Genomic DNA, 14,805 nt, shown 5'->3' on the forward strand with positions numbered 1-14,805 from the left:
GGTTTACTGGTAAAAAAATAAATAAAAGCTTATGTTTAGCTTTCATAAAATCAATATTAAAAATATAGTGAAATATTTTCAAATACATCTAAAAATTTATTTGAGGACTTTTTGTAACTTTTTAAGAAATAAATCAAAATAGTTGCCAGACTGATAAGGAGGTTAAAGACGTGCAGCAGGAATCATTTTAAATAAAAAAAAACTGACTTAAAAAGGGTAAATATTTTTACGCTTATTTTTCATTTAAAAATCTGCCAGGAACATTTCTCTTTTGACACATTTTTCAAATTTGTTTCAGAGACTATAAAGAGCAGCACGTTCTGGACATCGTTACGTAACAGTAAGATGTATTGATCTGTTTCCAGATAAAACAAACAGGTAGAAAAAACTTCATGGCTCTGATTTTATTTTTGCTCTGGTTTAGGTGAATTGGTAACACTTTATTTGAAGGGATGTGAATAAGACTGACATGACACTGTCATAAACATGACATAACACCTGTCATGAACATCAGTAAGTCTTCATGAATATTTATGACTGTTGTCATAAAGTGTCATTCGGTAAATCATGACACTTTTTTAATACAAAGTTGACATTATTCAAAATGTCTTTGTTATGACAACTTGACATTAATCTAGGCAAAATTATCTTCATTATGACAACCTGACATTAACCAAGAATCATGTCATACATATGTCATAATGGTAGTCATAATGATTTAATTGTTATTACACTATCAAAAGCTTTAACAAAACAGCGATTAATATTCCCACTACCTGAAATAAAGCGAAACAAGTAGGACCAACAATAAAGATCTCATTAAGCTTTATTATACTGTCAAATGATTTAATAACAGAGTCTATAACAATTTATGTTACATCAAGTGGAACAAGTAGCAATAGTTATGAAGATGTCATTAAGTGTTATTACAGTGTCATTAATATTGTCTCTTACCTCAAGTAAAGTGAAACAAGTAGCAAGTTCTAAAGATGTCATTTAGTGTTATTACAGTGTCAAATTCTGATAACAGAGTCACTGATATTAAGTCTTACCTCAAGTGAAGTAAAATACACTGGAGAACTTATAACTGCCATCGTAGCTGTAGAACAAACCCTTTCTTTGTACATTGGAATAAAACAAAAGATAACTTGTTCTAAGATAACAGAGGGTTTAACGTCTGGTCAGTATATTGTTACTCTGAAATACTGATTGAAAAACTAAAACAGTCTTACTTACTCTGTAATTTAAGAACATAGGTTCTTTCAACAGCAACATTTTTTGCTTTGATTATGTCAGCCATCTTCTTTGTAATAGTCTTCCTGTAATGCTCTGAAAACAGGAGATCTTCTTGTTGTTTTCATTTCCCAGAAGCAACTCTTTGAAGGTGTCCAGAAATGCTCAGAAATTAGCAATTCTAATTGCAGTTCTTGCAATAGTTAATCATGATGAAAGCCTTTTCATGAATTCAAACTTGGTGAGTCTCTTCTGGACATTCTCATAGTCGGTGATGACTCAATTCATTGTGGTCACTTAAAAAAAGAACAAAAACAAAAAACAATGTAATCATATTCCAGCATTTATTTTAATACCATCCCAAAAATGTCCCTTGCTGCACACTGTCAGAATGGTAGACTGGCAGACAAATGCCTAGTTAACATGACTGGTTGTTATAAAGTGCAATACAATTATTTCTTAATACAAGTAGCATAATAACTGGAGCTGAACAAAATTATTCTTTTCAAATATTTGTTTGGCAGAAGTTCAGACAGACGGCCACTGTTGTTATTCAGAATGCTTCATTTAATGTATAGTTTTAGGCACATGGGTGTATCTTTTTACTTAATGAGCATTCTAAATTACTTCTAACCAGATACTCTAACTTATGGTTGTTTGCAAGAAGCTTATTAATAAATAAATAGATTTAACACCAGTTTTTAGTTGTCTAAAAAGTAACTTGACTCAACTGGTGAATGTTGATCCCTGCTCTCCCTTCCGCACTTACCTGGGTGTCCCACTCCACTTCACATGGTGAAAATATCAACACAAAACTGACTTATCTAATTTTCTTGGGGAGTATTTCATCTGCTTCTTTCTCTTTGATCAAATAGGAACTTCTTTCTCCGGTGGCTGGTCCTTATTATCATCCTCCACACTCATAGCATGTCTTCATTAACCAACTTTGTCCCGCCCCCACCATGTGTCCTTAGGCTAACATTGGTCTTCATGTGGCTAAAGTTGCCAAAGCAAAGAACACAAGCGCTGTGTCACATCAGCCAAGTTGCTAAATAATGCACATAAAGGATAGCTTTGACTAACATATTAGCTTTTAATTTGCTAGATTAAAATTGGAGGGAAATAAACTATTTGCCTGTCTTTAAAATATTTTTAATATTAAGGGCTAACATTACAGTAATGGAGTTTAATAACTTTAGCTAACATTAACTTACAGCAAGGTAGGATTGGCTTGAATTGCTCATAGCTGACATTACAGAGAAAGAGAACATAGTCAATGTTATTTTCTCAAAAGAAATGTAAAGTTAATAAGACACATACCTCATATGGAAGATTTCTTCTTCACCAACACACTGCACGCCTGTTTGTGTGCCGCTGCCTCTCACTGGTGGAGATGGTGTATTGCACTACTTAAAACAGCCTTAAATAATGTTTCAATGCTAAGTTCATAAGTGCTTTGTAGACATCTTGCTGTAAAACTTTAGGATCGATTAAATGAAGAAATTTAAGACTAAACAACATGGCAGAGCAATATAATATTACCACATAAAGCAAATTTTTAAAGTTTAATAGTTAATACTTTTATAACAAATTTATGTCAGATCATGATTTCTTCAAGTTGTCATAACAAAGACAATTCTGTCTAGGTTAATGTCAAGTTGTCATAACAAAGACATTTCGAATAATGTCAACTTTGTATTAAAGGTGTCATGATTTACCAAATGACACTTTATGACCACAGTCATAAATATTCATGAAGACTTATTCATGTTCAGGTGTTATGTCATGTTTATGACAGTGTCATATCAGTCTTATTCACACCCCTTCAAATAAAGTGTTACCGGCGGATTTTTCCTCAGTGAACTTCGCCCTTTACGCCTAATTATTAACAGAGGAAGCAGACATTTTGTGGTTCATTTCTGTGAGGAATCTGTGCAGAAACGATCTCTGATGTTCGACTCTGTGGCGAGTTTATGGCAGACAGGACTTCCTGTTTTCCCCCTTAAAAGACGAAACCTGACAGCGAGGAAACCTGCTGGAATGTTACCGACCTCATCCTGCCACTCATTGACCAGCACACTCTCACTCTCTGTGAACCCACCTCGCTCGTCTGCTCCCACAATCCATCTCAAAACGCCTGAACAATCCCAGCATGCACCTCTGCCTCGCCGCATGCTTCCTCATCAGTCCATCCAGAGGGAATGGAGGAGCAGAACCAGCCGGACTCTGGGCTCGATGGATCTGCCGAGGCGCTGGCATGTGGAGGCTGAGGCAGTCCCCAGGGGGCAGGGCCACGAGGTGAGTGGGCGGGGCTTGTAGAATTCACTTATATGGTTGTGGAATTTTAAAATGTAAAATTCAATATTTCCTTTCCAAAATAGGGCAATATTTGTGTACAGTGTAAATTAAATAAATTATTAAAGAAAACTAGATTAATAAAATTGCTTCAACGTACAACTTTAAAGATGTTTTATTTGTAGATTTATTTGAAATCTACAAGTAATAACTAGAACAGTAAGTAACGCTGTGAGGTCGACCAATACTTGCTTTAGATCTCAAACTGTGGTCCCTGGACCACTGGTGGTCCGCAGGCGCCTCTTAATGGTCCACGAGTTGCTCCATATAAACAATCGTTTATTTGCTGTGACAGTTGGCTTACCAAAGGATTGTCTTTAAAAATAATAATGGATAAATGGCTTAAGACCATTTACACTGCAGCAGGTATGGAAAACCACAAATGTAAAAAATCATATACAAATCTGTTGTTAATCTCTTTATATTAAATACATAATAAATATGTGTGTATATAATTAAATTATGATTTAATTATATACGTGTTGCTTTTAAAATAACACAATAAAGTCTTAACCTTAAAGTGATGGAAAGAACAGAAAATTAAAGGAAAACAAAGTTGTAAAGAAAGTTGTAAAAATTCATTTTATTAAATATATTTTAAAATCTTTAAAGAGTATTTGGGTTTAAAAAACAATTATAAAATAAACTGAGGAGAAATAAACAGGAGGGCATGTCTGAAGTTTATTTTTACACTGCAGCTCCTATTGTTTGAGAACGCAGCAGGTGACCACACACACACACACACATACATCAGGATGTTAGTAGGCTGGTTCCTGCGTTCAGGTCAGTGTTTATCTCTGGACCAGAATCAGGTTCGTTTTCTGTTCAGCTGTTGAGGTTTGGAGCGACATAAACAAACTGAAGTGAATCAGAGTTCATGTTTCCACTTCACCACTAAATATTCTGTCACTGCGACACACAGCAGCTGGTTGCTAACTTTCTGAAGTCACAAAATGACGATTTTATTTTGATACTTTTTAGAATATTTCTTATTTCTGTATTTATTTGTTGTTTCTACTTTCATTTTTGTTTGTTTTATGTCACTTTTGGGACGGTTAGATTGTAACTTTAAGGGAGATTTGGTTTGTTGATTTTGAGCATTTGGGTTAAAAATAGTTTTTCTACTCAGTTCCTTTACTTTTTGTAATTACGGATAGTTTTTAACTGGATTTTGTTTATGTTTTTTACTTGTTTGCTTAGTTACTTTTCATCAAGTGTTTGTTATTTTAGGGGGTTTGTGTAACTTTTTTAAACATTTCATTTGTTTATTTTGTAATTGAAGAGGCCAGACAGTGAGATTAGTTAGTAACTTTTTGGTGTTTTGAGTTTGATTAGAGGTTGTGGAGATGATATAGGCATTCAGAAGGGCACCCAGAAACTCGAAAATAAAATATTGATCAGTTTATATTTTTTTTGGTGGGGGTGGTTTGTGATAATGTATTGATTTTAATTGGTTTGCCTGGGGCATTATTCCTGTTAGAACCACCACTAATTACAGGTTGTAGCTTTTTGAGATCAGTAAATTTTACTTTGTTACCTTAAGGCAAAACATGTAGATAGCTAACTAGCTAACTACTTGAATGAATAGTTTATTTAATGATATATTTTTAGAATTGCTGATAAGAGCATTTCTCATTTTACTTGATTATTGTATTAGTTTTGGGTAAATTGAGTGTATTTTTGACCGCTGGTTTTTTCTGCCTGCCTGGCTGTGAGCAGATTTATGGATGCATCTGTAAACAGCGACGCTGGTGAAGGTTTTTTCTGCTGATTTGTGCTGCTGAACCCGTTTTGTGGGATTCCTGAGCGCTGCAGCTCAACGTGTAGCGGAAAGTTGGTCAGACATAAACTCCGACGGCAATGCGGCGCGGAAGATCCCAGTAAATAAACCAGTTTAAATGTTTCATATTGTGGGACGAGCCGCCGCGTTTACAAGCCAACAATCAGGGATTTAAATATTTAGAGCGGCAGGATGTGCTTCTGCTTTAACAGGAAGTGACATTGGTGATTAAATCTGAGCAGACTGTTGTCTTTTCAAAGCCCCTCTGAGATGCTCATGACAGCTGCAGCTGCTAACATCTGCCTTCGTGTAAACAAGTGATGTAATCAGAATACTCACCCTTCCCAGTGCTCCCAGCAGAGGAGGAGGTGGAGGTGGTGGTGTTGGTGGTGGAGGATGAGGAGGAGTTGCAGACAGAAGAGGTGGTGGTGGCGGGGGTGGAAGCGGTGGTGGAGGCCGTGACGAGCCCCTCCATGTCGGCTGCACTGTGGGAGTGTGACAGGCAGAGGGCGCTCATGGGCAGCAGCCCCTCCTGGGAGGAAACGGTTGGGGTCAGGAAGGAGCAGACTGTGTGTGACGTTCTGCCTACAGTCAGGTCGGTCCTACCTGCTGAGGGTTCTGGTCCGTGGTTCTGGCCAGGCACCAGCCTGGCCGGTCCGCAGAGCGCTCCACCAGCTCCACCGTCTGACCGCAGCGGACGCTCAGCTCCCCGGGACCGCCGCTGGTGAAGTCCAGCAGAACCACCACTAACTCGCAGCCTCCAGACAGCTGCACACACACACAAACGCACACACAGCATCAAGGTTACTATAGTTAACCAAAACTAACCAAGTATGAAACTGAGAAAACATTTTAATTAACTGAAAATAAATAAAAACAATATTTAATGGGAGAAAACTAAAAGACCAAAACCAAACTACGACTATAGGTGATGCATAAAACTATGTCCGAAAAACGAGCCATTTCAAAAACCTCCAGACTGTAACATCACAAACAGCAGGCACTGCCCATTACCTAGCAACACCAAAAGCTGAGACTCATTACTTAGCAACACCAACGGAACCCAGCCCGTTTCCTAGCAGCCAAAGCTAAACTCCAGGACATTTGGTCAGCTGGTTTTCCTGCTGTGTGCTCTGTACAATGGCTGCTGGAAAAGCCTAGTGGTTTTTTGTTGGGTTTTTTTGTTGACTTGCCATCCAGAAACCTCTTCTGTGCAGGAGGCTTCACTAATGCTTATCAAAGATATGTGCTTTTATTTATTTATCAAGATTTTCTTTTTGATTCTAAAATGTTTTTAACTGAGAAAAAAAATTTATATTCATATAAATATATAATTAGTTTGAGATATTAATATGCTTGTGTATTTTATAGTTTTATTGCATGTATTTTTAGAATTTGAAAATTTTACATACCAAGATGTTTCTGTTGAGTTTTAAATATTGATTTTTTTCCCCGTGTTGAAACACTGTGATGACGGATTGCAATTGAAAGCATCATGAGCGTTGACCTAATGTTGCTCTCAGCAGATTAAACACATGACTAATGACAGCCACATACATCATCCCACAGCTGCTCTGATTGGTCCAAAAGGAGTCACATGACTGGAGCTATAGGTGGAGGTTGCTATGGTTACGGCTGGCTCTGAGTCGGAGCACGTGGGCTCCAGCCAGGGGAGGAACCACTCTTGCTGTGGTCCGCAGGGAGTAGAGGGGAGTTTCCCGTTTAAATGCAACACAGCTGTGATCCCAAAACATGGAAAACAGGCGAGAAGATCGGAAAACCAGGAGAGGAAAAATAAACAAATAGAAACTAGGAGAAAGTCTGAGGACAGAAAAACAAACACTTCACTGTCCTCCGGTTGGGTCAGAAACTTTAAAAATCACAAAAACATTTTAAAGGCTGGAATCTTAAAAGTTCATGTTTGGATTTAATTTTTAGACAGAAATGATTTAATTGTAGGATTTGTTTCACAAAGATATTTTCTTAAAATCAGGCTTAGCGCTCCTATGTCTATATTTTTTTAAACAGTTATATATTCAGAAATCTTTTGCATTGCAAAATATTTTGATTCCGTTCAATTCAAACATTCTTCATAGGTTGTCACCTGCCTGAAAACTTTTATTTAAAACATTTTGAATTTAATTTTCTTCAAACTTCTTATAAAATCTTGTTTAATGCTTCAGTTCATTTCTATAATTCTTCAGATTTTTTTTTATTATTTTAGTTTTATCTTTCAGAGCTGCTTCATGTTCAGAAGTTTTTAACCAAACGGAAACAAAACGACGCCGTAAATGTTTAAACTGAGCCAGTTAGCGTCGCCGCGCTGCTCTCAGCCTGCCCTCCTGTCCGCCCGAGTTTTCACCCCTGACCCTGACCAGTGGACCACGGATGGCAGGGTCACCAGGTCAGAGGTTGTTGACCCTAACCTTACCCTCTTCTAGCCCTCGTTAGGTGAGAAAATCAAACGTACCTCGTCTGAGCGGCTGCAGAAGAAGAGCGCTGAGTGGAAAATCCCTCAGACACACACCAAGCTCACACACCCTGCAGCTGTAATGAGGTCATCACTGGGCCGCTCACGCCCCTCTGAGGCGTCGCCCTGAGTGTTTACCTTGTCGCTGTCAGCCGTGTTCTGCGACGTCCGGGACGCGATGGAGACGGTGTCGGGCTGGCTGCTGGCATCGCCTAGGCTGTCCGCGTCTTCGCTCGTTTCCCTGGAAACCACAACGGCTTTAGTTTCCCTCACACACAAACGTCCGTCTGGATTTCATTATTATTATTATTATTACATAGGAGGCAGTTAGTCACAAAACTGCTGCTCTGGAAATACTGCAGCATTCTGGGAAATCAGCTCCAGTTTAATAACTTTCTTACACTCATTTAAACATATTCTGACTCTTATTTACTCAAAAATCTGCATGTTATAAAACCTTTTCAGTTTTTAAAAAAATGAATCAGTTATTGAATTGATCAGAAATCAACGTTTGTGAGAACTGGTTGTGTTTCCCACCTGCGGGTGATGCTGCGCTGCCGGCCCAGGGTCGGGTTGGGCGTTTTGGGCAGGGGGATGGGCTCCCGCAGCGCCCCCCGCAGGTGGCCCCGCCTCTCCTGGATCACTTGTCGGATGCTGCGAACCCACTCCTGCTTCAGCTCCAAGGAAGACGCCTGAGGGTTTAATAAACACTTTTATTAAATTACATTTTTTGAAGCAGCAGCAGGGTTTTGGGTAACGTTTTGCTCAAAAGGTTTTAAGTTGAGAAAATTGTGCTCCTACCTTCAGGACGGTCTTGTTGTCGGACGTCGGCGTTCGTCCGACCCACAGGGCGAACTTACATGGATCCCCCTCGATGTGCTCAGTGACGCCGAGCTCTGAGGTCTGACATGGAAACAAGCAGGTCAGTTAAACTCCTTTCCTCTGCGCGTTTAATGACCATATGACCTTCATTACCCTCAGCCTGCTCTTGTACAGATACTTGGTGCGTCCAGAGGAATCCTTGATCTCCTTGCTGAAGATGAGCGACAACTCGAACAGGAACAGGTGCCGGTCCCGGCCCTTCCGGATCAGAGACTTGGGCTCCCAGACCAGGAAGGAGTCCTGCAGGAGGAGCTCGCCCTGCACCTCCAGGCCCTCCTCCAGACCTGGAGCCGCATCACAGCCAGATCAGACAAACAGAAAAACGTCTCCAGCAGAGTCACGGCGAGGCTCAAGCTCTACCTTCCAGCATGCTGACATGCATGGCATCGTTGGCTCTCTTTGGGACACTCAGCATCACGTCCAGGCCTTCTTTAATCTCCCCTTTGCCCTCCTCACAGCAGGCCAGCAACTCCTGCAAACACACACAGGCAGCTGACGATCACACAGATTAGTAATCTGCACCGAGAGAAGCAGCAGAGACATGTGGCAGCTTTCATTTGTTATTCCAGACACAAACTTTGACTCCTTTCAGTTTCAAATCTCCAGATTTGTTTTGCAGACGGAGGAGCAAACTTTTTTTTTTTTTTACTGATGTATTTGTGTTTGTACCTTCAGCAGCAGCTGGTACTTGGTGATCCGCTGCACTGGTTTGATCAGAGCCGAGGAGATGGAGTTGGCCAGGCCGTGTCTCCTCTGGACCTCCTGCTCAAAACAAAATGTTAATATTCATTCATCCCTTCAGCTCAGAATAGAACATTTGGACCTTTTCAGTACTGTCACATCATCTTTCCTCATTCAGTTCTCACAAACCGAACATCATGTAAAAATCTCTGCTGCTGCAAAAATAAATTTAGTGATGTTTCAAACATTTAATAGTTTCAATCATTATAGTTTGGAGTTATCCATTAGCTAACAAAGAGCTAGCTAACACCGCTATTCAGTCATATGAAGTTTTGCGGTTTTGTGGGAAAATGACCTCGAAGAATCCGACTCCATGCTGCTGGATCAGTAAACTGGAGTCTGGTTTGTTCCTGCAGTACGTCACGTACATGTGGAACTTATCAGCCTGCACAGAAACAAACAGAGACGCGTTAATGCTTCGTTATGTCAGCTAAATGTAGCATCAGTGGGCAATAATCCTCTGTGTTTACCCAGGTAACAAAGCAGTGTCCCACGTCTTCTGGGAGCTGTTCATAGTTCTCCAGTTCCTTCAGGAAAATACTGAGAAGCACAAAGGTTAGAGCTGCTAAGCTAAACGGTTCTGTTTGTTTCACCCTGCTGTATAACAACTGTTTCTGTTTGTCTACCTGTTGTGGAACTCGTAGATGTCCTGGATGTTTCCGAAAACGACGTCGTCCTTGTTGGCGAGTCCAGGTGGGATTTCCTCCGAGCCGCTGGTCATCTCCCACAGGTACGTCTGCAATGGCAAAGCAGTCACTTCAGCGTCACTTGCCGCTTCTTACAGGGAAAAACAACACTTCCTGCACAACTTTCACTTCAAACATTTACAGAATTTCTGGTTCATTTGGTCAGAGAATGTTTTTGGAATAATCTTTGTTTTATCACCAGAATAACTGTGGACATTTAAAGGGACATAGTTACATTTTATAGCACAGCTAAGTAACTTCAGTTGTTATAAAATTGCTATAAATATCAAATACGACTTAAAAGAAATGTTATTTCCTTATTTATCGCTTTGTGGCTCCTCTATTAAGCAGTGGCTCCTATAACGAGCTCACCAGTTCCACTAGCTGTTTGCTAATTACTGCTGGCTAGTCTGAAGGAGCCGAGAAGGGGAGGAGCTGCGCCTTGGAGGCGGGGCTAAGTCCAATCAGGCGTTTTAACAACTAAATGGTTGCCATGGAGATTAAAGGATTTCTCAAACCTGTCAGACTTATAGTTTTAGTAACCATAATTCTGATGTAATGACAGTAAAAACAGAAAATCATTAAGTTCAGATGTTTAATTAGAAGAGTGTGTGTTTTTCTTAACACGCTGAGCTAATCCTCCATGTTTTACCTCGATGCACTCCTGCAGGTCTCTGACGTAAACTCTCTCAGTCTGCAGGAGCTCGGCCATGATGTACCTGCCCACACACACACGCAGACACAGACACAGATACACACACACAGATTTAATAGAGCAGAACGTCGCTCCCGGCGCGCCGCTCACACACACCGTACTCACTCCTTCTTGCGGGCGGAGCGCCTCTTCTCGTCGCTGACCTGGTGACTCGGGTCGGACAGGTTGACCTCAGGGTCCGAGTCCGACAGGCTGTTGGGGATGAGCTCCAGCTCCAGGTCCTTGTTGTCCTAAAGGAGCGCCGCTGTTAGCCTTCAGATTACGGTTAGCATCTGCAGCAGCTGAGGGTTTTAATCACCTGAGAGCTGCTGCCCAGCGCGGCCTCCAGCAGGTGGCGGTACTGACCCATCCTGACCGTGAAGTCGCGGTAACGCTTGTCCACCGCCGAAACGCAGCGGCGCAGCTCGGCGCGGTGGGCGTGGCCTTTAGCCAGCATGCTCTCAGCCAGCTGGATCAGCAGGTGAACCTTCTCCTGGGTGTGCTGCGAGAAATTTACTTATTCATCGTTTGTTTTCACAGTTTCATGTCATCAGATAAAACCATCCAAAAAGGACAGAAATATTAAATTTTTACTGTTTGCTTTGAGCTTCATCTGGTCTAGATGCAAAGATGCTTCATGTTAGATGCTAAAATAACAGCTAATAGTAAATTAACTGTGGTGATTATACGTCTGATCTTCAGATCAGATTTATGTTTTAATTTTTTTTTTCTCATTTAGAAAAAAGAAGAAAATTTCTGACAAAAAACTCCAAAATTTTTAGATCAATCTGAGAAATTTTCTGAGTTTGAAAAGACAAGAAAAAACTCCGAAATTAAAAGATTCTTAGAGGTTTTCTAGAAAAACAAAGACATTTATGTTTGAAAAGTTTAAAATTTCAAGAAATAAGTCAGAATCTTTTCTTAAAATAATAACAGAAATGTTCTAGAAAAAAAATTGAATTTTCTGAGCTCATGAAGTTGAAAATTTGTAAGAAAAAATGCAGAATTTCTTAGGTTTTTTTTCGAAAATTTCTGGGATCAATCTCTAAATTGTTGGTTTTTGGTGTAAACTTTCCTCTTTTTTAATTTTAAAATGACCCAGTATGCGGTACTTTAAGTTGAAACTGGTTTCTGGAACAACCTTTGCCGAAATGCAGAACTCTCGATGCTGGTTCAGCAGCTCCTGCGTTTCGGCCGCCGTTGCCCCCGGCGACGTGTGCGTGGCCAGGTAATGGTCACCTGACTGCTGCAGCCATTCAAGAGCCTGGATGTGGACAGATTAAAATTTACAGATTTACAGAAATTTAGAGCTGCCTTTGTTTGTGGGGCTCATGCTTTTCTGTTTTTGATCATTATTCTAGTTTTTTAATACAATATGAAAAATATTGTAATGACTTCTAAACAAGATATTTACACAAACTGAGGAATAGCAGCAGCTGACATTATTTCAGAGGGTCGTTTTGTTTCTGTGTTTGACTTCTGGAGTTATGTTTATCATTTCTCGGTTTACCTGCTGGGCGTGGTTCTGGAACATCAAGTACTGCTGGCACTGGTCCAGTCTGCGTTTCTTCAGCGTCCAGAAATGAAGAACTCTGTTTTCTCTCTGGAGCAACTCGCTGAGGATTCCTGAGCACAAAGAAGCATCTCTGTCAGCTAAACTACCTCTAAAATCCCTAAATATAGAGTCCAATTATCTGTGGCGTCCCTCTGGGCTCTGTCCTGGTTACACTCTTTATTTTGACAATATGTGGACTATTTTTGTTTGTAAACCTTTGACTTGCTGCTCCGGCACTCTGGAGTGCCCGGTGACCTCGGTGACCCCTGTCACCGCAGAGACGGTGACATTGTGGCCGGAGATGTTGGCCATGGTGACGCTGTTTCGATGGATGTACTTGAGGAAGACCTCAGCGTTGCGTCTGGCCAGCGTACACGCCTGTCAGAGAAGAAACAGATCTGGTACAGGTTGTTTCCAGAAAACATGAAACCAGGAGGAACTCCTCAGTAAAACACAGAAATTAAGTTAATCCACAGGGTAAACGTTGCTTTTTAAACCTATTTTTTATCTCTTCTAAAGGGAACCGAAGGTATTTTTTGCAGTGTTACCTTCAGGAAGGCCTCCTTCTGCTCCATGTGTTTGCTGATGAGCGGCAGCAGCTGCTCCGGCTGCCGCTCTCCTCCTGCGCACCAGTCCTCCTCCCTGCGGTACTCCTGCTCCAGACTCTCCAGGACGCCACACACCTGGTCAGTCGGTACAGTGATGAACATGAAGCTCTCCCAGTGGTTAAACGTGGAACTGCAGAGGTGTTTACCTGCTGGGATGTCCGGTAGAAAGCGGCGGATGCGTTGACCAGCTTCAGTCTGTCTTCGATCCTCAGCATCAGCGTCTGCCAGTGCAGCGCCACCGTCTGGGCGCAGGCCCTCACTGCATCCGGGTCGTAATGGCCTGACCTGAGCAGAAGCAGAGACTTCCTGGTGAGCGGATCCGTCCAGTGTTGATGGAGGAAATTCTGCGTCTTACCTGACGAGCAGCTCAGCTCGCTGCTGCAGAGCCAGCGCCACCTGGTGGGTTCTCTGCAGGGAGTCTGCATGCAGCAGAGCCTGCAACACAACGCGAGTCCAGTTTCCTTAACGTCCTTTTTGATTTCCATTCGTTTAGAAAAACAATCTGGAAAACTCAACTTTCTGCTTGGTTTTTATATAAAATGTAAAGGATGCTGTTACAATAAATTGTTACAGAAATTATTTTGATAAACAATAATATTGCTTTGACATCATTTTCAAGTATTATAATGATGGCACAATAGAAACCAACAAACTCTAATTTTGTATAAAACTCTTACAGCTTTAACACTGGAGTTGGAAAATATTTTAAATCATCCAAAATGGAACTGCCAAAATCAATAAATAAAAAAATACATGAACTGTGATGTTTCTGTCATCTGAATGGGACTTTAAATTGATCATGGTGTTAATTGATTGTTTATTGTGACAGACTTCAGGGTTAAATGTTTTATTTCAGGTCGGTGTGTCTGCAGTAACCTCGATAGTCTGTTGGAGGCGCTCATGCTCCCGCTGCAGCTGTTCGGCTTCAGACAGACAGCTGGAGTTCAGCATGCAGGAGGACAGCTTCATCTCCCCCTCAGAGATCCAGCCCAGCACCTGAGAGAGAGACACACACACACACACACACACACACACACACATATAGGTAAGCAGTAGGAAGTCTGAGTGTGTGTGTGCAGAGGGCTGAGTGTGTGTTACCTGTTTGACCTGGCTCTGCAGGTGTCTGAGCTGCAGGTTCTGCTCCAGGTATGTGTGTGTGTGGTCTGCGATCTGCTGCAGTTCCTTTTGTTTGTCCTGCAGGAGGCGCTGCAGCTCCTCCACCTGCGCCATCAGGCCTCCCTCTGCCTCCGACAGCTCCATACCTGCAACACGCTCCACCTTAGAAACCACACACACCAGCTGCCTCATTGTGCATGCACACACTGATGTGTGTGTCTCCATGGCGAATTCAATACGCCGGTTTCCATGGGGATCAGCTGTGTGCTTCAGAGAGCAGTTTCCATAGCAACCCGTCCCCCTTTCCCCCCTCTCCACCCCTGACATCAGTGTGATGCTGGGCTGGTCGCCGCTGGGGAAAATCTGCTGACTGATTCTTGTGGCTCTCTAGGATTTTATTCTGTTCAGATTGAATCACTAATAATAGAAAGACTTTGGATTCAACATGGCCGACGTTCTGTTGGACCTTTTTGTCTCGCATCACCGGACTGTTGGTCATTAGATGCTCCAAGAAGTGTCAGCGTTTTCTGAAATCAGGGGATCTGAACCTGCTTATGGATCTCCAACACGGATCATTTCGTTCCCTCACCAGGCGCCGTCATTAAACGTCCTACAAACACTAAAGCACCGATTAAGCGAAAAACATTTGATACCAAATCCAGAATCACTCAGGATGTTTAACACC

General features: G+C 41.5%; 1 protein-coding gene across 2 annotated transcripts in view; it reads right to left on the reverse strand.

Annotated features, from left to right (window-relative positions):
- Positions 1-14,805, reverse strand: part of LOC103457726 (kalirin-like) — a 40,020-nt gene that overhangs the window by 11,540 nt on the left and 13,675 nt on the right. For both annotated transcript variants that reach the window (XM_081612737.1, XM_081612734.1), the window contains exons 20-41: positions 14,103-14,266; positions 13,881-14,000; positions 13,360-13,439; positions 13,151-13,289; positions 12,945-13,079; positions 12,612-12,774; positions 12,352-12,467; positions 11,983-12,105; positions 11,161-11,343; positions 10,968-11,092; positions 10,800-10,866; positions 10,088-10,197; positions 9,932-10,001; positions 9,757-9,846; positions 9,390-9,482; positions 9,081-9,192; positions 8,814-9,004; positions 8,640-8,741; positions 8,376-8,530; positions 7,977-8,079; positions 5,975-6,136; positions 5,708-5,900 (exon numbers count right to left, since the gene is read on the reverse strand). In XM_081612737.1, coding sequence (XP_081468863.1) covers positions 5,708-5,900; positions 5,975-6,136; positions 7,977-8,079; positions 8,376-8,530; positions 8,640-8,741; positions 8,814-9,004; positions 9,081-9,192; positions 9,390-9,482; positions 9,757-9,846; positions 9,932-10,001; positions 10,088-10,197; positions 10,800-10,866; positions 10,968-11,092; positions 11,161-11,343; positions 11,983-12,105; positions 12,352-12,467; positions 12,612-12,774; positions 12,945-13,079; positions 13,151-13,289; positions 13,360-13,439; positions 13,881-14,000; positions 14,103-14,266 — 2,796 coding nt within the window. The remainder of the gene's footprint in view (positions 1-5,707; positions 5,901-5,974; positions 6,137-7,976; positions 8,080-8,375; positions 8,531-8,639; positions 8,742-8,813; positions 9,005-9,080; positions 9,193-9,389; positions 9,483-9,756; positions 9,847-9,931; positions 10,002-10,087; positions 10,198-10,799; positions 10,867-10,967; positions 11,093-11,160; positions 11,344-11,982; positions 12,106-12,351; positions 12,468-12,611; positions 12,775-12,944; positions 13,080-13,150; positions 13,290-13,359; positions 13,440-13,880; positions 14,001-14,102; positions 14,267-14,805) is intronic.

The sequence above is a fragment of the Poecilia reticulata genome, chromosome 2 (genome assembly GCF_904066995.2).
Source record: "Poecilia reticulata chromosome 2, P_reticulata-male-v2, whole genome shotgun sequence".
Classification (NCBI taxonomy): domain Eukaryota; kingdom Metazoa; phylum Chordata; class Actinopteri; order Cyprinodontiformes; family Poeciliidae; genus Poecilia; species Poecilia reticulata.